Source organism: Bactrocera tryoni, chromosome 5 (genome assembly GCF_016617805.1).
Source record: "Bactrocera tryoni isolate S06 chromosome 5, CSIRO_BtryS06_freeze2, whole genome shotgun sequence".
Classification (NCBI taxonomy): domain Eukaryota; kingdom Metazoa; phylum Arthropoda; class Insecta; order Diptera; family Tephritidae; genus Bactrocera; species Bactrocera tryoni.
The window spans coordinates 70,224,320-70,244,677 of NC_052503.1; the positions used below are offsets into that span (position 1 = coordinate 70,224,320).

The 20,358-nt window shown below is 35.4% G+C and overlaps 3 protein-coding genes across 7 annotated transcripts in view; 2 read left to right on the forward strand and 1 right to left on the reverse strand.

The window, feature by feature from the left end:
• LOC120776728 (pantothenate kinase 3) overlaps window positions 1–12,969 on the forward strand; it is a 30,319-nt gene extending 17,350 nt beyond the window's left edge. For all 5 annotated transcript variants that reach the window (XM_040107649.1, XM_040107651.1, XM_040107648.1 and 2 more), the window contains exons 2-8: window positions 1,414–1,592; window positions 10,326–10,499; window positions 10,677–10,795; window positions 10,866–10,991; window positions 11,075–11,251; window positions 11,320–11,455; window positions 11,733–12,969. In XM_040107649.1, coding sequence (XP_039963583.1) covers window positions 1,414–1,592; window positions 10,326–10,499; window positions 10,677–10,795; window positions 10,866–10,991; window positions 11,075–11,251; window positions 11,320–11,455; window positions 11,733–12,029 — 1,208 coding nt within the window. In that variant the 3' untranslated portion in view covers window positions 12,030–12,969. The remainder of the gene's footprint in view (window positions 1–1,413; window positions 1,593–10,325; window positions 10,500–10,676; window positions 10,796–10,865; window positions 10,992–11,074; window positions 11,252–11,319; window positions 11,456–11,732) is intronic.
• Window positions 12,970–14,583: 1,614 nt separating this feature from the next.
• LOC120778671 (F-box/WD repeat-containing protein 4) lies at window positions 14,584–16,581 on the reverse strand. Its single transcript, XM_040110604.1, has 3 exons — window positions 16,207–16,581; window positions 15,558–16,139; window positions 14,584–15,487 (listed from the first exon to the last, which is right to left on the reverse strand). Exons 1-3 carry the CDS (start codon window positions 16,416–16,418, stop codon window positions 15,025–15,027), a joined length of 1,257 nt encoding a protein of 418 aa, XP_039966538.1. The 5' UTR covers window positions 16,419–16,581; the 3' UTR covers window positions 14,584–15,024.
• A 296-nt stretch (window positions 16,582–16,877) lies between these two features.
• Window positions 16,878–18,959, forward strand: LOC120778674 (trafficking protein particle complex subunit 12). Its single transcript, XM_040110608.1, has 6 exons — window positions 16,878–17,107; window positions 17,161–17,420; window positions 17,488–17,826; window positions 17,907–18,152; window positions 18,218–18,393; window positions 18,462–18,959. The coding sequence occupies exons 1-6, from the start codon at window positions 16,996–16,998 to the stop codon at window positions 18,841–18,843; spliced, it is 1,515 nt and encodes a 504-aa protein (XP_039966542.1). The 5' UTR covers window positions 16,878–16,995; the 3' UTR covers window positions 18,844–18,959.
• Window positions 18,960–20,358: the final 1,399 nt, after the last annotated feature.

Consider the following 20,358-nt stretch of genomic DNA (forward strand, 5'->3'; position numbering starts at 1 on the left):
ATTAAATTACATAAAAAAATATTTTTTTTTATAAAAAATTTCGCAAAGATAGTACCTAATATTATTATATATAGTATATTAGCTTAAATATATTAATATTCTTCTTTTTTGTCCTCAATAATTGCTATGTTATATATATATGTATGTAGTTCTGCCATTCCCTTCAAAGCGTAGATTACAAAATGATTCAGCAATAAACTGGAAATTACTGATGTTGCGTTAATCATATCAGCCAACATTTTACTTTTCACTTATCAATTCAAATACTAAAGCAATCACACTTGATAGTTTTAACTGCTGCCTAATATATATTTACAAGGCGTGGCGTTTATGAAATAAAATGTCATGTCATGTCAATGTTTATTTACATTTATTAAGAAAATTAAGACTTAATAAACGCAATTTCAAAACTTCCTCTTCTTTCGTGCTGCCGAATAAGTCATTATTGTCAACATCGTCATTACACTGATCGCTATATTTTATCCGCTCTCAGTACTTTGACAACATCAGCTGTTTCCTCAGCATAAAGAATACTTAACAATTACTGTTTGACAGTTTTTTGTTTATCATACATATATGTATGTATGTATATAATATTTACGAAATATGCGTACCGGATAAACGGAAGTTTGTCGATCGTTTTTATAAAAAAATGGAATATTAATTTAATATTCAATTAAGCTATTTATATTAATGAATATGACACTAGTCATGTGCAATATTAATAACAGCGATTATTTATAATTATATTAAAAACTTTCATACATAAACTTAAAGCTTGCTTAAGTGTCAATAAAAACAAAAAAGTCGGTAAAACCTTTTACTATTTTTTTTGTAGTTTCCATGCATTAATATATTATACACAGCTTTTTTTATTACACTAAAAACATATGTGTTATATGTATATTATTCCTTTTTTTACTATTTATTTAAATAAATATTTGATTTGTTACTTCCCACTTTCAAAGTGTATATAAACTGGCAATTGCTGTTGAATTTTTTATTTTTATGCCAATTTAAACGGTTCAAATTTCAAATTACAGCTGCATATTACTTTATACCTTACTAAACATATATTTTAAATGTCAATACTGTTACCTATTTTAACATATGTTATGACAAATTGTAAAAAATGTGATAAATTGTTTAATTGCCTCACAAAGTGCTAAAAATAGCAATATGTTGACGTACGTTTAACATTGCAACTTTCAAACGAAGGGCATAGTGTAGACATCGCATTAATTATTGGAAAAGAATGCATTCCTAGCCAAACTGTCAAACATAAATATCTGCAAACCCGTTATTTGTACCACAATAATTATTCATATTTATGTTGCCTTTCATATATTTCATATATGTGAAAATATATATATAGTGTTATTAACATCCCTTCATTGTTATTTGTAATTACAGCAATGCCTTGGTTCGGCATGGATATCGGCGGTACACTTACAAAGCTAGTCTACTTTGAACCAAAGGATATAACACCCGACGAACAGGATCAAGAGGCTGAAATTCTACGAAATATACGTCGTTATTTGACGAAAAATTCTGCTTACGGCAAAACAGGACATCGTGATACACATCTACAGGTGAGTGCGTGAGTGAGACGTAGTGCTTTATTTCACATACTGCATATTGCATATTGTCATACATTTAAGTAATATTTACTTAATTATTAGTGCCGTATAACAGTCAAAAATGGTTGGCTGATTCCGCTTCAAGCTAAACATACGAGTATTACTTTCTATTGTATTATTTGAAGTCATTGACTTTGTAGTTGAACTAGACTTACTTACATGTGCCAAAGCGTGTTTAATTTAGAGGTTGGTCATGAATTGAAGCCAAAATGTGGAATTTCAGTTTTTGCAGTATTGTTGTGAAGGTGTCGCTTTGCATACATATGTATGTACATATATCAATCTACATAAATTCGTAGTTTATGTTTTATTAGAAAAATAAATAACATTGTTGAAAAAGAATCGTGTGTTAAAAAATTAGATACATAAATGGGTTTGTTTCAAGGACAAAGCCCAAGTATAAAATGATCTCTGCCGGTGACATTAATCTGTTCGAAATTTCGTGAAAATATCCGAAGTAGTCCGAACTGAATAATATAGCTGGTTGGCAGCTGACCTTTATAAGAAAAGCAGGCACGCAGCGATGTAATATGATTTAAAAGTCCTCACGGGAAACTGGCTGCCAGCTGCCTCAATAAAAGTAAAGCAGGCGCCGTGTCTAGCTGAGGTGACTCTCGCGCCCATATAGGTAAATCAGGCGCCGTGCCACGCCACTGCTTAAATAACTGTCGCGCCTTCATGTAATGTGATTCGGAAGTCACAAGGTGATTGCATGGAAAGTTGGCTCTTTGTATATAAGTAAAGCAGGCACCATACCTGTTCAGTGCTAAGGTGACTTTCGCGCCGTGATATTATGTGATTTGAAAGTCAGGCGGTAAATTCGCGGGAAGCTGGCTGCCAGTCGACTATATAAGTAACGCAGGCACCATACCTGGTCAGTGCTTAGGTGACTTTCGCGCCGTGATATTATGTGATTTGAAAGTCAGGCGGTAAATTGGCGGGAAGCTGGCTGCCAGTCGGCTATATAAGTAAAGCAGGCACCATGCCTGGCCAGTGCTTATGTGACTTTCGCGCCGTGATGTTATGTGATTTGAAAGTCAGGCGGTAAATTCGCGGGAAGCTGGCTGCTAGTCGCCTATATAAGTAAAGCAGCCACCATGCTTGGCGAGTGCTTTGGTGACTTTCGCGCGGTGATGTTACGTGATTTGAAAGTCAGGCGGTAAATTCGCGGGAAGCTGGCTGCTAGTCGCCTATATAAGTAAAGCAGCCACCATGCCTGGTCAGTGCTTATGTGACTTTCGCGCCGTGACGTTATGTGATTTGAAAGTCAGGCGGTAAATTCGCGGGAAGCTGGCTGTCAGTCGACTATATAAGTAACGCAGGCACCATGCCTGGTCAGTGCTTATGTGACTTTCGCGCCGTGACGTTATGTGATTTGAAAGTCAGGCGGTAAAGTCGCGGGAAGCTGGCTGCCAGTCGGCTATATAAGTAACGCAGGCACCATGCCTGGTCAGTTCTTAGGTGACTTTCGCGCCGTGATGTTATGTGATTTGAAAGTCAGGCGGTAAAGTCGCGGGAAGCTGGCTGCCAGTCGACTATATAAGTAACGCAGGCACCATGCCTGGTCAGTGTTTATGTGACTTTCGCGCCGTGATGTTTTATGATTTGAAAGTCAGGCGGTAAATTCGCGGGAAGCTGGCTGCCAGTCGGCTATATAAGTAACGTGGGCACCATGCCTGGTCAGTTCTTAGGTGACTTTCGCGCCGTGATGTTTTATGATTTGAAAGTCAGGCGGTAAATTCGCGGGAAGCTGGCTGCCAGTCGGCTATATAAGTAACGCAGGCACCATGCCTGGTCAGTTCTTAGGTGACTTTCGCGCCGTGATGTTTTATGATTTGAAAGTCAGGCGGTAAATTCGCGGGAAGCTGGCTGCCAGTCGGCTATATAAGTAACGCAGGCACCATGCCTGGTCAGTGCTTAGGTGACTTTCGCGCCGTGATGTTATGTGATTTGAAAGTCAGGCGGTAAATTCGCGGGAAGCTGGCTGCCAGTCGGCTATATAAGTAACGCAGGCACCATGCCTGGTCAGTGCTTATGTGACTTTCGCGCCGTGATGTTATGTGATTTGAAAGTCAGGCGGTAAAGTCGCGGGAAGCTGGCTGCCAGTCGGCTATATAAGTAACGCAGGCACCATGCCTGGTCAGTGCTTATGTGACTTTCGCGCCGTGATGTTATGTGATTTGAAAGTCAGGCGGTAAATTCGCGGGAAGCTGGCTGCCAGTCGGCTATATAAGTAACGCAGGCACCATTCCTGGTCAGTGCTTAGGTGACTTTCGCGCCGTGATGTTATGTGATTTGAAAGTCAGGCGGTAAAGTCGCGGGAAGCTGGCTGCCAGTCAGCTATATAAGTAACGCAGGCACCATGCCTGGTCAGTTCTTAGGTGACTTTCGCGCCGTGATGTTTTATGATTTGAAAGTCAGGCGGTAAATTCGCGGGAATCTGGCTGCCAGTCGACTATATAAGTAACGCAGGCACCATGCCTGGTCAGTGTTTATGTGACTTTCGCGCCGTGATGTTATGTGATTTGAAAGTCAGGCGGTAAAGTCGCGGGAAGCTTTCTGCCAGTCGGCTATATAAGTAACGCAGGTACCATTCCTGGTCAGTGCTTAGGTGACTTTCGCGCCGTGATGTTATGTGATTTGAAAGTCAGGCGGTAAATTCGCGGGAAGCTGGCTGCCAGTCGGCTATATAAGTAACGCAGGCACCATGCCTGGTCAGTTCTTAGGTGACTTTCGCGCCGTGATGTTTTATGATTTGAAAGTCAGGCGGTAAATTCGCGGGAAGCTGGCTGCCAGTCGGCTATATAAGTAACGCAGGCACCATGCCTGGTCAGTTCTTAGGTGACTTTCGCGCCGTGATGTTTTATGATTTGAAAGTCAGGCGGTAAATTCGCGGGAATCTGGCTGCCAGTCGACTATATAAGTAACGCAGGCACCATTCCTGGTCAGTGCTTAGGTGACTTTCGCGCCGTGATGTTATGTGATTTGAAAGTCAGGCGGTAAATTCGCGGAAAGCTGGCTGTCAGTCGACTATATAAGTAACGCAGGCACCATGCCTGGTCAGTGCTTATGTGACTTTCGCGCCGTGATGTTATGTGATTTGAAAGTCAGGCGGTAAATTCGCGGGAAGCTGGCTGTCAGTCGACTATATAAGTAACGCAGGCACCATGCCTGGTCAGTGCTTATGTGACTTTCGCGCCGTGATGTTATGTGATTTGAAAGTCAGGCGGTAAATTCGCGGGAAGCTGGCTGCCAGTCGGCTATATAAGTAACGCAGGCACCATGCCTGGTCAGTGCTTAGGTGACTTTCGCGCCGTGATGTTATGTGATTTGAAAGTCAGGCGGTAAATTCGCGGGAAGCTGGCTGTCAGTCGACTATATAAATAACGCAGGCACCATGCCTGGTCAGTGCTTATGTGACTTTCGCGCCGTGACGTTATGTGATTTGAAAGTCAGGCGGTAAATTCGCGGGAATCTGGCTGCCAGTCGACTATATAAGTAACGCAGGCACCATGCCTGGTCAGTGCTTAGGTGACTTTCGCGCCGTGATGTTATGTGATTTGAAAGTCAGGCGGTAAATTCACGGGAAGCTGGCTGCCAGTCGGCTATATAAGTAACGTGGGCACCATGCCTGGTCAGTGCTTATGTGACTTTCGCGCCGTGATGTTATGTGATTTGAAAGTCAGGCGGTAAATTCGCGGGAAGCTGGCTGACAGTCGGCTATAAAAGTAAAGCAGACACCGTGCCTGGCCAATGCTTAGGTGACTTTCGCGCCGTGATATTATGTGATTTGAAAGTCAGGCGGTAAATTCGCGAGAAGCTGGCTGTCAGTCGGCTATGTACCTCACGGGAAACTGACTGTCAGCTGGCTCTAAATACCATAAGTAAAGCAGGCACCGTGCCTGGCTAGTGTTAGGCCCCTGCCCAATACCATATGTAGGTATTGATGGCGATGTACTAGTATAAAAATAACAGAAAGTTAAAAATTCGTTTCCGTGTAAGGAAAAAGATTTATTTTAATAACTTAATTTTGCTTAAACGCTAATTACTCAATTAAAAATAAATAACTGTGTAAAGCGTGTGTTTTCTTGGACAAAATTTGTCGTAGTCAATTTCATTACAACTTGTTTGTACATTTATTTTTTATTTTATTTACACTCTCCACACGCATTCACATGCTAATTTAGCAAATCTCTTTGTTGTTTTTGTCATTATTACTTTGCCTATTGACATTTACATTGCATTATTATTAGGAGCATTATTTACTTTTTGTAGTTGTATGTTACTGACGCACGTGGAAATAGTTTTTTGTGCTCATGCCCCTAATGCCATGCCCATTAAAGTGGTGAAAAATAAATAAAATTGAATAAATTTGCCTAGGGTAAATACAATAACCCTTATAACCCTTGTGTTTAACGCATTTCGTAAGGTGCTTTTATTACGTTTTTTTTTGCCTAAACTATGTGCGCACTATATTTATTTATTTTTTAAATGAGCTTTTAGGTTTGTTAATGGGTGTTTATCTGAAGCAATTTTGTGAATGTAGCAGCAGATCTTATATAGGCTCGTTTTCAGTGCTGCTTTTTGGCCAAATTTCTAGCGCTATTCAAAGAAATATTTAATTAATTTTAAAGATAAGAAATATAATTTTACTCATCATTACACTCGAGATCATATTTAACCCCAGCTGGTCCATATATGCTATATTGATAGCACCATCTTTTATGTTCGTGTTAAGTTTGTACTCCGTTAGTGTATTTTTGGCAGCTGTTTGTTTACGACAGCAGAAGTTTTGCGATTTTTTATAAATTGATGCAGATTTTTCGGTTACCAAAACAAAAAAGAAATCACGGAGGGCCAAATCTGGGGAATGCGGCTAAGCAAGGACTCTCATTTCGTGTTTGGCCAAAAAGTCAGTCAGAATCTTGCTGGAAAGTGATGGCACATTATCGTAGTAAAAATCAATGAATTTTCCGTTCACAAATCCGGTCGTTTACAACTGATTCTCTTCTGCGAACTCTACTCGATGTAGTTTTTGCTAAAGGCATGTAACTTTTGGTATGAGTCTAACATTGACACGCTTCATAGCTAAATCATTACCCCAAAATGTGTTGACTCAATCCATAAGTAGTGTTGAGATTCTTTGCTATTTCTCTAATGCCAGCAAAACAATTTTGACCAAAAAACTTCTGAATATTTTTCACGATTCCGAAACCGCGATTCCATTAGGACCACAAAGTTTCAAGCAAACTCGTTAAATATTTTTCCACAGTAATAATCGCTAGACAAACCTTTCGCGTCATAAACAAACAGTTGTCAAACACATACTAATTGTGGCCAAGTTTTATCTTGAGCATTCCATTCTTTAAATACAATATAATCGGAAAACATAATTTCCCTTCCTTTTGAGTACCTCCACATACATATGGACATATGTATGTATATACGAACCATTTATGCGTAACCTTATAATTATATACAGTGATACAATCGTTATGCAATTCCGCATTTACATATACCTATACTATATGTAAGTATACATACCATATGTATGTATATGTATATAGTATGTAAATTTTTTTAAAATACGTCTACCATATTTGCATACATTTATACATATTTGCTATTTTTACATATGTATGTACTATATGTATGCAATTTCCCTGCTACCAGGTAATTTGAATTTTTTTTTTATATTCTTTCGTGTCTTAGTTACGTTTGCTTATCCACAATTAACGTAATTAAATGCTTTAATTAACATCTTTGACTCTGCTACTGACCGAATACTTTTAAAAACACACAATATTTCGAAGCTAAAACAAGCTGCAAGCTTTTGCGCACGAAATTGCAGAGCATGCTAAATGGAAATACTGTGGGCAAAAAATAGTAAGATAAAAAGTAAATTTACACGCGAAACACCATTCGTCGATTTTTTTTTTATTTTGACTGGCAGTGACATTTTTTTGATTGTTAAAATTTATTCAAAGGGAGTCGCGAACGCGTTGGCGACGAACCACGTTCAGGACGGCCATCATCATCAACTTTGATCAACACGTCAATAAAATAAATGAACAAGTGCTTGAGAATCGACGATTAAAACAGTCAGAGATCTTACTGGCATCGTTGGAATATCGAAAAGATCAGTAAAAACCATTTTGAAAGATCATTTGACCCTAAAAAATGTAAAGCACTATTGGTTCTAAAATCACTAAATTTTTTCGAAAAACAGCGCCGCGTTAAAGTCTGTGAAACAATGATTTTCGATTACCAGAATACCATGAATCGTTTTATTACTGGCGATAAGTCTTGTGCCTATGCTTACGACTCGGAAACAGACAATCAGTCGACCGAATATCGTAGCAAAGGTGAGCCGAAGCCGAAAAAAAACAACCAAAGCAGGTCAAAAGTCAAGGTTATGTTGACAGTTTTCTTTGATTATCGAGGTGAGGTGCACTCCTTCCGACCGGACAGAGGTCGGAATTATGAGCCGAGAACTCTTGGATTTTTGCACCACGATAATATTCCGTCGCATACTGCATTGATTCTTCGTGAGTCTTTCTGCAAATTTTCAACCAATATCGTACCACAACCACCGTATTCGCCTGATTAAGCTCTACTTCTGGCTATTCAGCAAACTCAGATGAAACCGTTTTGATTCAATTGAAGAAGAAGCTATTTCAGAAATTGATTTCAACAACTGTTTCGAGGATTTTAAAAAACGTTGACACAAGTGTATTGAAACGAAGGGGACTATTATACTTTGAGGACGATATCGATTTTGAAGAACACATTAAGAATTTTAAAATTATGAACAAAGTCTTACTATTTTTTGCTCACAGTATCCGAAGTAATGTTCGGAAAGTAATAGGACTGATTTTCTTCCGTCTCGACTGTACTTCGGAGCGTGCGCGCACCGACTGGATTCGGTAGAGGGCGTTCCTAGCTAACGAACGAGCGGCTGGTCAGTTGTCTCCGAGCACCTGGAGAGTTAAGACAAACATTTTCGCGCGAAGTGTTTCTGTGAGTGGTGCAAACCAAAAATGCAGCGTTTATTAAAAAGAGATACGCGATTAAATTCTGTGTGAAACTCGGTAAATTTGCGTCAGACACGTTTAATATGATCAAGCAGGCAACCCAGATGTTTGCTTTAGCATCCATTTAGATGTTTCGGTGGCACCCGGCTTTTTTGGAGGGCCGGGAAGATGTCGCTGATAAAGACCGTGCTGGGAGACCTGCGATTTCGACAAACACCGACAATGTGATTCGTGTGCTTGAAGTTTTGAACTCAGACCGTCGACTAAGTGACGGAGCATTTAAACATGTGATGGTCCCAAAAGTGCTCACTGACGACCAGAAATTGCGGCGAGTGGAAGTGTATCAAGAAAATTTGAACATCTGTGAACAGCTACCTAACCAAAGCCGGCATCCAAACGCTTACGCAGCTGTTCTACCGCCCAGATGTGGCCCCCCAGATTTTTTTTAGCTTTCTTGGCCGATGAAAGGCAAGCATTTTAAAACGTCAGAGAAGCAGCATACATCTCGGCTCTCAAGGCTTTTTCGAAGAATGCCTTCCGTGATGTCTTCAATGCTTGGAAATGCTGCTGGTAGCGCTGCGTCGACGCAGAAGAAGCCTATTTTGAATGTTTTTAAATAATTGTCCAGTCTTGTTCCGAACAAACCGCCTGTATAAGGAATCTGCGCTTTAAAACCCCTTTTTCATAACTACATATATTTCGGTCTAAGTAGACGGAAAATAACCAAATTTTTAACCTAAAAGCAATGACTCGGGAGCATTCCTCAAATTTGTTGAGTGTATTTTTTTGTTTGATTTTTGAGGCTATGTTTTTTTGCCGCTACAACACCAACAACGGTGTGTTCGTCTACCCTACAACTAAATTGTGTAGCAAAACCTAACAAAATTGTTAAGTTTATAGAACTATTTCCAAAGTTCAAGTATGAGAGGTTAAACATTTTTCACCTCACTTCTTTCATATACATCTCAACCTTAAAAATAATATTATCACTTGAAAAAATGCCGTAAAATTAGATTTTTCTAGATAACTTTACAACAAATTCATGATATTTATATAACAAAGCTTTGTTGATCCCGTTAAATTTTCATACATATGTATATGTACATATACATACATATGTATACGATATGCTCATACATATATGCTACATATATTATATGCATACTCGCAATTTGCTAAATATATTCGAAGCTGCAATACAATCGTCAGATTTATATCGGTCACCTTCCGTCGCTCGATGCTGAACTTAACAATTTTAAGCTTGAAAGAAAAAGCTCAACTCTTAGCTAATCACAATCCACAATCTCTTATTGATTTATGCATTGCATTAATTTGAATTGAATGTTCATTATACCTAAGCTCATGCGCGCTGATACGAAACGACAAACAATGCACAGACGTAAGTGAGTGTGTATGTATATGTGTCTAAAATTAAAAAAATGCATATATGATATACATATGTACATATGTATGTAAATTTGTCTACACCAGTTTTTTTTTTTTGTATTTCTGCTCCAATGTCAGCACTTGACCTTGCACGCTGCAACCGAATGACACTTTACACAATTCTTGTCAAACAAAAAAAACAACAAAAAAAGGGCAAAACAATGCAGAAACACTTATAAAAAGGCTTTGTCTTTCCGTTTTGCAGATGGACAACGTTGAGATACGCAAACGCCGTGGCTCATTGCATTTTATCCGCTTCCAAACAACCGACATGAGCAATTTCCTCCTGTTGGCCAAACAAAAGGGCATGGCCGAACTGGTGACCACCGTTTGTGCAACGGGTGGTGGTGCATTCAAATTTGAGAATGAATTCCGGCAGGTGAGTGTGCACAGAAAAATATTACACTGTTGGTGAAAGAGTGTTGTTTTTGTTGCAAATAGAACAACATATTCTCTTTTTGCTATCTTCAGAGTATCTACTTTGCTTATTATGAACTTTTTAAAAAATATTAAACTTTTTAACTAATATTAAATTTTTATTTTCTCTTCACTACAGCAAGTCAACATGAAACTCGCCAAATTCGATGAACTCGACACGCTCATCAAAGGCATACTCTTTGCCGAGGTGCAAAATCCCACAGAGTGCTATTTCTATGAGAATGCACGTGATATTATGTGAGTAGTCAGTATTATTTCGGCTTTGATTTCTTTATTTTATTAATTTTTTTTATATTTTGTCTTGCAGGAAAAGTGAAAAGCGCGCTTTTGATTTCTCGAAACCATATCCCTTCATATTGGTTAATGTCGGCTCGGGTGTGTCGATATTGGCTGTATATGGACCAGACAACTATAAACGTGTCTCAGGCACAAGGTACCTTGAATTCTTTTTATTATTATTTTGACATTGAATTTATATAATAATATTTATAAAATACACTTTCTTACTCTTCACAGTTTGGGTGGTGGTACATTCCTTGGCCTCTGTTGCTTACTAACCGGCTGCAATTCATTCGAGGAGGCTATACAGCTCGCAACAAAGGGTGACAATCGTAAAGTGGATAAACTGGTGCGTGATATTTACGGCGGCGACTATGATCGCTTTGGCTTAACGGGAGATTTAGTGGCGTCAAGGTATATAAAAAAATATGCTCGCTTTCATAGTTAATACTACTATTCAACTCAATGTCATTTATTTACAGTTTTGGACAAATGCACATTAAGGATAAACGCTCATCCGTGTCGCGTGAGGATTTGGCCAACGCCACATTGGTAACAATTACCAATAATATTGGTTCAATTGCACGCATGTGTGCGCTAAATGAAAAAATGGACAAGGTAAGATTTTTTATAACAATATCCGAACATATTGTTCACATTGGACCACTATAGCATATTGTTGTCATACAAATTGATCAATCAAAATCAAGTTCTTGAATGAAAAACTTTTTTATTTGTGCAGATATATACTCGAAATACAGAAAGTTTTTATTTGTAATCAGTATTCCAGCTTCGGCGCAACCGAACATTTTTTTTATTCTTTTTCATTCATTTAAAGCTGTGACTTTACAACTAAATGTATATAATTAATTTTTCTTTCATGTTTTATTTTCAGGTCGTATTTGTGGGCAACTTTTTGCGTGTAAATCCGATTTCAATGAAACTACTCGCCTACGCCATGGAATTCTGGTCGAATGGCACACTCAAGGCGCTCTTCCTCGAACACGAAGGCTATTTCGGTGCATTAGGTTGCCTATTGCAGTTCAATGGTGAAATTGCGGCCGCATTGAATGAGACAGCAGAAACGTCACAACAGACACAAAAAAGCGAAACAACAGCTGATACTTTTTCAAATACCATAAATTCCACAACTTCGCCACACAGTAATAATACCAATAATAGTGATAGTTGAAGTATAGGGACTGTTGCTAATATGTATTTTTTTTAGTTCGTAGCTCAAAGAAATTTTAATAGAAAAGAACTAAAAATCAATAATACAAAAATTGCTTGAAAATAATAAAACGAAAGTATGTACTAACAAAGAAAAGACAAGACAGCAAAATCATAATCAAAATATAGTTAATTAATAATACATTTTTTATGTGTTAGTATAAAAAGGCAAAAGTATGTATGTAGTTTTTACGTATGTATGTATATTTAATTAATAAAAAATAAAACAACAACAACAAAGAAATAAAATAAGTTGGTAAAGAGTAATCACACACGTCCATAAACTGAATATTTAATTTGTATATAAATTATAATATAAAATTTTAGGAGCGAAGTTCAACAATAGACGCGGGGCGTCTATTTGAATTAAAAAATACATATATAAATATTGAATAGTAAATTTACAAAAAAAACAAATTTTCAACGAATTATTAAATAAAATCTCTTGATATTTATGCACATTAAGTAAAGCTATAATGCGCAAACATTTATTGTTGTTACAAAAAACACACATGCTTTGTGAAATACAGGGTTCGGATTTTCAGCGTATTTTTATTTAAACAATTTTTCCTCTTATTAAATGCACACAATTTAAACTTAAAACTTAATAGTAACTATTGATAATGTTATAAAGTAAAAAAAATATATATATTTAATATATAAAGAATTTAAGGCATAAATGGCGCAAATGGCATTATTAAGTAATATTAAAAAAATTAAAATTATTTAAAATTAAACTAGATAATTATTGTATTAAAAAACGAAGCAAACAGTTGTGCAGTCTTAAAACATGGTTGGTCAAGCAATTAGCTGATTTTAAGCGCAAGAAAATTTATGTTGAAGGCACAAGCTTGATAAATTTTTGAATATTTTTAATAAAATTATTTTATATAAAAAAATGAGGAATTTTGAAAGAATTTATTAATTTATATAATTTTTTAAAAATTTGGATTAATTTGGGATGTTGAGGGGGAGGTATATTGTGGTCATTTAACTTTTTTTACAAAACTATAGTAAAACAAAGAGATTAAGATTAAATATCGTGTACTTTTTTCAATGTTAAGAACGTTTTTTATATGTGTACATATACTCGATAAAAAATGATCAATTTAAAAAATATGTTTAAAAAAGGGGAAAAAATTAATTTCGGCAGCAGTGAAGCTGTTCACTAATAAAAACTTTTTTCTGCAAGGATTTGATTTTTATTGCTTTGTAAGCTAAAGTGCTCCGATCTGGAAAAAAGTGTACGGAACTTGTATGCTTGCCTTGTACAATAATCTGTGCCAAATCTCGGGAATATATTTTGTTATATAAAATAGTTTTATACAAGAACTTGAATTTGTTTTGCATCTTACAAATTTATTCTCATCAGGGTATAAAAAAGGTATCGTAGGGGATATCGGGTTTTGATTAAATATAAGAGTATGAAAATATGAATCCTTTCTTATTTAACGAAAAAAAAAAATTTCAAACGTGAGGTAATTTTTTTACCCTAAAATTTATTAAGTTTGTCACGAACTTTGTAACACCCGGAAGGAAACATCGGAAACCTATAAAATATTTACATAAATGATCAGACGAGCTGAGTCGATTTAGTCTTGTCATGTCATGTCATGATGGACTCTCTGTATATATGTATGCGAACTACTCCCTCAAGTTTTAAGATATCGATATGAAATTTTGCACACATATTTTTTCCCCCAAAAAGCTGCTCATTTGTCGGAACCCTAGATATCGGAATCCCACAGCATATATTTGCCATACAAACTGTATGGTCGGAATCGATATTTTGTATGAAAAACTTTTTCCATTGACGAGATATCTTCAAGAAATTTAGCACGGATTAATATTGTTGTTGTAGCGACAGAAAACATTAAATAACTAATGTCGAGGTGCCGAGCTGACAGTCCTTGGTCGGATAAAATCCGTGACCGTTCCGGTTACTTGGAAAGGGAACGGATTTATACTTTATTACTGCCCAAGGCAATCTCGGAAGAAATTGTACAGATCGAGTCACTACAGGTTTTTATAGTAATTTTTTGTTGCAGTCGAATATTTTTTAATTACAGTTAAAATTAAAAAAAAAATTAAAACATTTATATTGAAAAAGTATTTTATCACATAGAATAGGTATGCAGAAAAGTACTTCAAATAAGGTTTCAAAATTATTTTGCATTGTAATGACGAAATTCAACGAAAATAAAGTAGTTTAATATCACTTTGAAATTTTGTTTACTGTAGCATTTTTTTAAATATAAAATAAATATTAGTATAAAATAAAACGCAGTCATGAAAATAAATTTGGCAAGTTGTTTGCATTTATTAACATTTGAAAGCAAAAATTTATACGTACATATGTGTATATGTAAGTGCACATTCACTTCTCATGGCTTTAATATACATATGTACATACATGTAATAATACATATGTATGTATGTATGTACATATTATTTATTTACAAAAAAATTTAAATATATGTATATATGGTTTAAAATTTTATAACATAAATGAAAAGCTTTTTCAAGGTATACATTTTATGAAGCATTTATAATTTTCCTATTTATATAATAAACAGCAATATTATGTATGTCTAGTGGGCTTACGCTGCTTTAACTTTCAAAGTTTGGCATTGCTTAAAAGTTTAATACTACTTATATTTTATTAGCCGCTTATAATTAAAACTAGTTTAACCTCAACATTAACATTTTGTGGCAAAGGACGTATTAATATTTAATTTTATGTTTATGTTTTGTACTTAAAGAATAATAATGAAGGACTGGATGTAAATCAGTCTAATAAAATAACATGGCAAAGAATATTTGACTCAAACAATAATAAAAATAAAAAATAAATTAAAGCGATAAACTAAAAACACAGTTTTTTGTTTCGAATAACGCGTTTCAATCAATATTTGTATTAAATACAGGTTATAAACGATTATTTTCAAACATAATCACTATTGCAGTGTGCGAAAAGTACGCTTGTCATCGAATATATTACGATAATCCCGGCTTTCTGCACAATTCTCTTTAAAGTCAAATACACGTATATTTTGATCCGTTGCAATAAAGAGATAACGATTATCACAGGCTATGCTATATACAGGCGAACTTTGATTTCTCGCCTTTTTACTACGTCTTGGGAAGTACAATTGTTGGTATGTATTTGGCATACGTATGTCGTATAAATTGACGCGCCTATGGTATTTGGCACCGCAAACTAGTCCATACAAACCGTCATATTCAACGCAGTAAAATGACGAATCAAAAGGATCTTCGAATGTGGCTTCATCTCGGTTAGAACGCCGATCGTACATGCGGCAGGTAGTGTCAAAATTTCCCGTGAATAACACATTCTCGTCCTTAATAAGTAAATCATATATAGAAAGCGTGTTTGAGTTTAAGACAGTTTCCTTGCCGCTGCAATAAGAAATAAGATGTATGTAAATACAAAAGATAATTTTCAAGAATATCTTAATTATCAATTTACCTTTCCACATCGAATTCGCGTAAGGCATATCTTTCTACATCGGTATATAAACCGCCATATAGACGTTCGCCGCCTTCAGATAACTTTAAAACTTTATATTCCTGCGTCATCTCTGCGAATGGTTCTAAATAAACCAATCCGAGTTCGCTTGTGCGCCGCCACAATTTCGCACAAACGTTAGTACTGGTTGCATATATTTCATCTTCGAAATCTACACAGTGTAAATATTCTTTGGCTCGATGCAGTTGTTGTTCATGGACTATACCATCTTCCCAAATATAGCAATTACCAGTAACTCGACCAGCGAATATTGTATCTTGCTTTTTTGCGAAACTTGATATATCTCCACGTGAACCAGTAGATATTTCTTGTAAGCACCTACGTTGCAGTGGTTCGTGTTTAGCACGTCGGTATAACCGTAAATAGTCTAAGTGGCTTACATATAATAAATCCCGTTCCAAAAGTAGTTTAGTAGGAAACATTTGTATATGATTATAATATTCGTACTCCCTATAACGTCCATGTAACCAGTTACGCGCTATGTGAAAACGACTTACATAGGATATTGATAAATAGTATGACCTGCAACATAAAACATTTTAAGTAAATAAAAAATGTTGTGCATATGGTCATATACATTACAATATACCTTTTGTTTATGCGCGTACAATTCCGATGTCCGCACATAAGTGCATCCAGTGTTTTCATGTAGAATATATTCTTGTCGATTACATTTCGTAGATGATGGTGTACACGACACAAATTTAACAAATCCTCTTCCGAACAGTAACTCAGAATTCGCAGCATGCAATCCAAATTTAAATCAAGTAATTTAGTGGGAACCTTTTGATCATTCTCCATTTTAGTATTATTTGTTAATCGTTCAAACTATTAAATTGCACATTCGGTATGTAATTCTTTATTAAAATATATAATTTTTGTAAAAAAAAGGATAAATAAATATAATACTTTGGCACGCAAATACTTCGTCTACGTTTATAACATTCTCTCCCGAACAGCTGTTAATTGAGAATAACGATTGAAAGCAAATCGAGTGAATAGATTTATCGATGTTTTCTATTTATTTTGAATAAATAAATTTTTCATGCATCTGATTATTTTTATTTAAAATTTTTAATTTTTATAAAGTAATTTAATACATAAATACGTGTCTATAAAAACAGTTTGAGTTGAGATCATGTGAATTATTTTTGACATTAATTCCCAGAACTGTTATCGCACAAGCAATTAACATTTTATGCTATAGTGAATGTGTACGTAATAAGAAGCTGTAAATTGTATATGTTAATTCCCAGCTGATGTTTGTTTGTATTGAAATTAGAAAACGCAATTTTAATTGATTTATAATTGTGTATTTCCTAATTAATAGAAGAATATATTACAATTGAAGTTAATTGAAAGTTGAAATAACATTGAGATGGATTCCAAAAATTCAGCGCAGTCAAATCCCAGCCTAAGTCAATATTTCGCCGATGATCCACCAAGCTTTTTTGATGAATTGGCAAACAGCAGTACACACAAGGATAGTGGTATGTAAGATTATTTCTGTAAATTCAAAAGTTAATTTGTGCATTTGAAATAGTTGACAACGCTACCGGGCCAGCACCAGTAGCACCGCCCCGTACAAATCAAAAACCTCAACCGGCGCCCAGCAATTTGACAGCGAATACTTTTAGTGGTGCTTTTAAAGCTCCGGAATATGTAGAAAATGCTCTAGACGGTGAAGACGATCTCAAAGTTACGGAGTACGTACGAAATTTCTGGGAGCCAGCAACTTGTGAACACGGTAGTATGCGGCCTCCATTACTAACTACACCAGGCATACAGACGCCAAATGATCTGGTTAGAAAGCATACAATATTTTTTGTACATATGTAGTTTTTATCTATTTTTATGTATTTTTGAACAGCCGGACTTAATTGCTGAGGCAGTGTTGAAACATTTAGGCGAAACGGAGTTGTCGCAACGAAATATACTCGGCATAGACAATGTTACACAAGATGAGCGCGGTTTGCGCACATTAATAAGTGCTGGTTGCTACCGTTCGGCTGTAAACCTAACCGGACGTTTGTTGACAATCTATGGACAAGGTTATGGACGAGCAGGTCAGCCTGCTAAACATTCACCACACTCACTGCAGTTGTGGTTCACGCGCTTAGCACTTTTAGCCAAATTGGGTGAATTCGAGCTACTGCAGGCAGAAGCAGAGCCATTCGATCAACTCAATCGACCAGATGTCTACTATGAGGTACAATTATTATTATTATTACTAAATTTGCATATATAATAAGTACTTTGCTTTTTCAATAATCACTTTTCATTTGTTAGTTCTATCCAGAAATGTATAACGGCAAAACTGGTTCAATAGCTTGTTTCTCATTTCGTTTACTACTTGCTGAGTTGCCCATTTATTTGAATAATCCACACTTGGGGTTAGATCGACTCTCAGAACTTTATGTGATTTGTAATGAAATACGAAAATATTTCGTCGGACGAGAGCCTAAAGAAGCTGAACAATTTTGGTGGCGCCGAGAGATGCGTGTACTACATTCCATAGTCAACTGCGCTTTAATAGTAAGTTCGCAAAAAAAAATTTGTTGTTTTTTAAATAATTTGAGAAATTTGTATACTACTTTTAGATGAAAAAGTTCAATTTGATTGATGACATCATACGCGGCATGATATTAGAAAAGAACGATTTGAGCAAAGAAGAACGTCGAGCATTGTATTCCGCGTGGGGACGTATTTATTTGCAAATTGGTGACATATTTGGCGCTGAACAAAAATTTGCTGAGGCGCGTCGCATGCGCGAAATGTGATTTATTAACTTTTTACAATGAAAAAAATTAAAATCTCTAAATATTTATTTTTATACATTTTCAGCAACTCCACAGCCGATTTGCGTGACTTGGTAGACAAAGGTCTAATTACTGTAGCCGAAAATGATTTTCGTGGCGCCTATGCTATTTTCCAAAAGGCCTTACATTTAGAATCCGGCAACACAATGATACTAAACAACATGGGCGTTTGCCTGCTATACGAAGGAAAACTAAAAGAAGCTATTAAACTATTTGAACATGCAATCAATTTGAATCCGCAAAAATCGCTAAACGAGAGCTTATTAGTAAATTTATCCACACTTTATGAATTGGAGTCGAATAATTCAAAGCATAAAAAACTAAATTTACTACGGCTTATCAATAAATATAAGCCTGATTTAAATATGGATTTAAAGATTTGCTTGAAATTGGAATCTGTAAATTGATATGAAGCATTTGGCAATTAAAATGCGTATATTTATATAGAGTAAAAAATATATAACAGTAAAAAAGACACAAAAAATGAAAAAAGTATTTATGCGGCTTAAGAAATGTTTTTTTTTTTTGTAAAAATAAAAATTGCCCTCCATTAAAAAGTAATTATGTAAACGTATTGTATAAATGTGTAATTTATAAGTGAAATAAATATTTACAAACTATACATATATGAGCAATTTTGTGTTTATTAAATGCGGCAGTTAATTGTTATAGTTTTCACAAAATCAAGTGGTATCGGTTTCCATGCTAGAGTGCGTTTTGGTTTTACCTTTGACAGTTGTCGAGTCCTTGACCAAATAAAAATTCGAGATGACATCGACGCGACTGTCGTGAGTGACTTTTTTTAATCCAATAAAATATTTAATTTCAAAACACAAAAAAGTGTTGCCTACATTTAGGCGTTATTCACATTTTCATATCAAATGAAATGAATGAAAAAAACTACTTTTGTTACACCGAAATTTGTTCGGAAATTATACCGTTGCCTTAAAAAATTATCGATGCCAAATTTCATGAAGATATCTTGTCACTCAACAAAGTTTTCCATACAAGAACCTGATTTTGATCGCATCGTTTATATGACAGCTGTATGCAATAGTGGTCCGATCTGAACAATTTCTTCGGAGTTTGTAGCTCTTCTTTGGATAATAATCCATGCCAAATTTCGTGAAGATATATTGTGATATAAAAAAATTTTCCTTAAAAGAACCTGATTTTGAACGTTCAGTTTATGTGGCAGCTATATGATATTGACGGTCCGATCTAAACAATTTGTTCGGATCTTGTACTGTTGCGTTAGAAAATTTGGCATGCCAAATTTCGTGAAGATATCTTGTCAATTAAAAATTTTTCATACATAATTCTTGATTTCAACCAAAAAGTGTTTCCTACATTTAGGCGTTTCCCATAAAAAAATCAAAAAAATAATAATTGTTTATTTTGCATACGATTTATTCACTACGTCAGTAAATGCGTGTACAAATATTAAGGAAGCAAAGCAATTTGTATCGTATATGGAATAATAAATTCATTACATTTAAAAAATGCGCTTAGCTACTAAAAGCAAAATAAAGGAATGATTCAGTTAGTGAAATAAAATAATCTTTTGTCAATATAGGTATATATATAAGTATATATTTTTTGCATTTAAATACATATAAGGCATACGTACATACATATTTAATGTATAATTATAAGTAAAAAAAACTAATTATTTCTGGAAGCAGCAAATACTAAGGCAATTGTGTTACACAAAATATACATACAGCTGTTTATGTATATGAGTGTGTGCGGTTTACTAGACATGTTAAGCGCTATGGAGAAACCAATTACGATTTTAGTAAAAATATATAAAATTTCTAATAATGCGAATGGGACGAAGTAAATGATTTTTGAAAAATTATTATAAAATATTTGCTAATTTTGAGTATAAATCGCACAAGGAATTAATATTTTATGTAAGT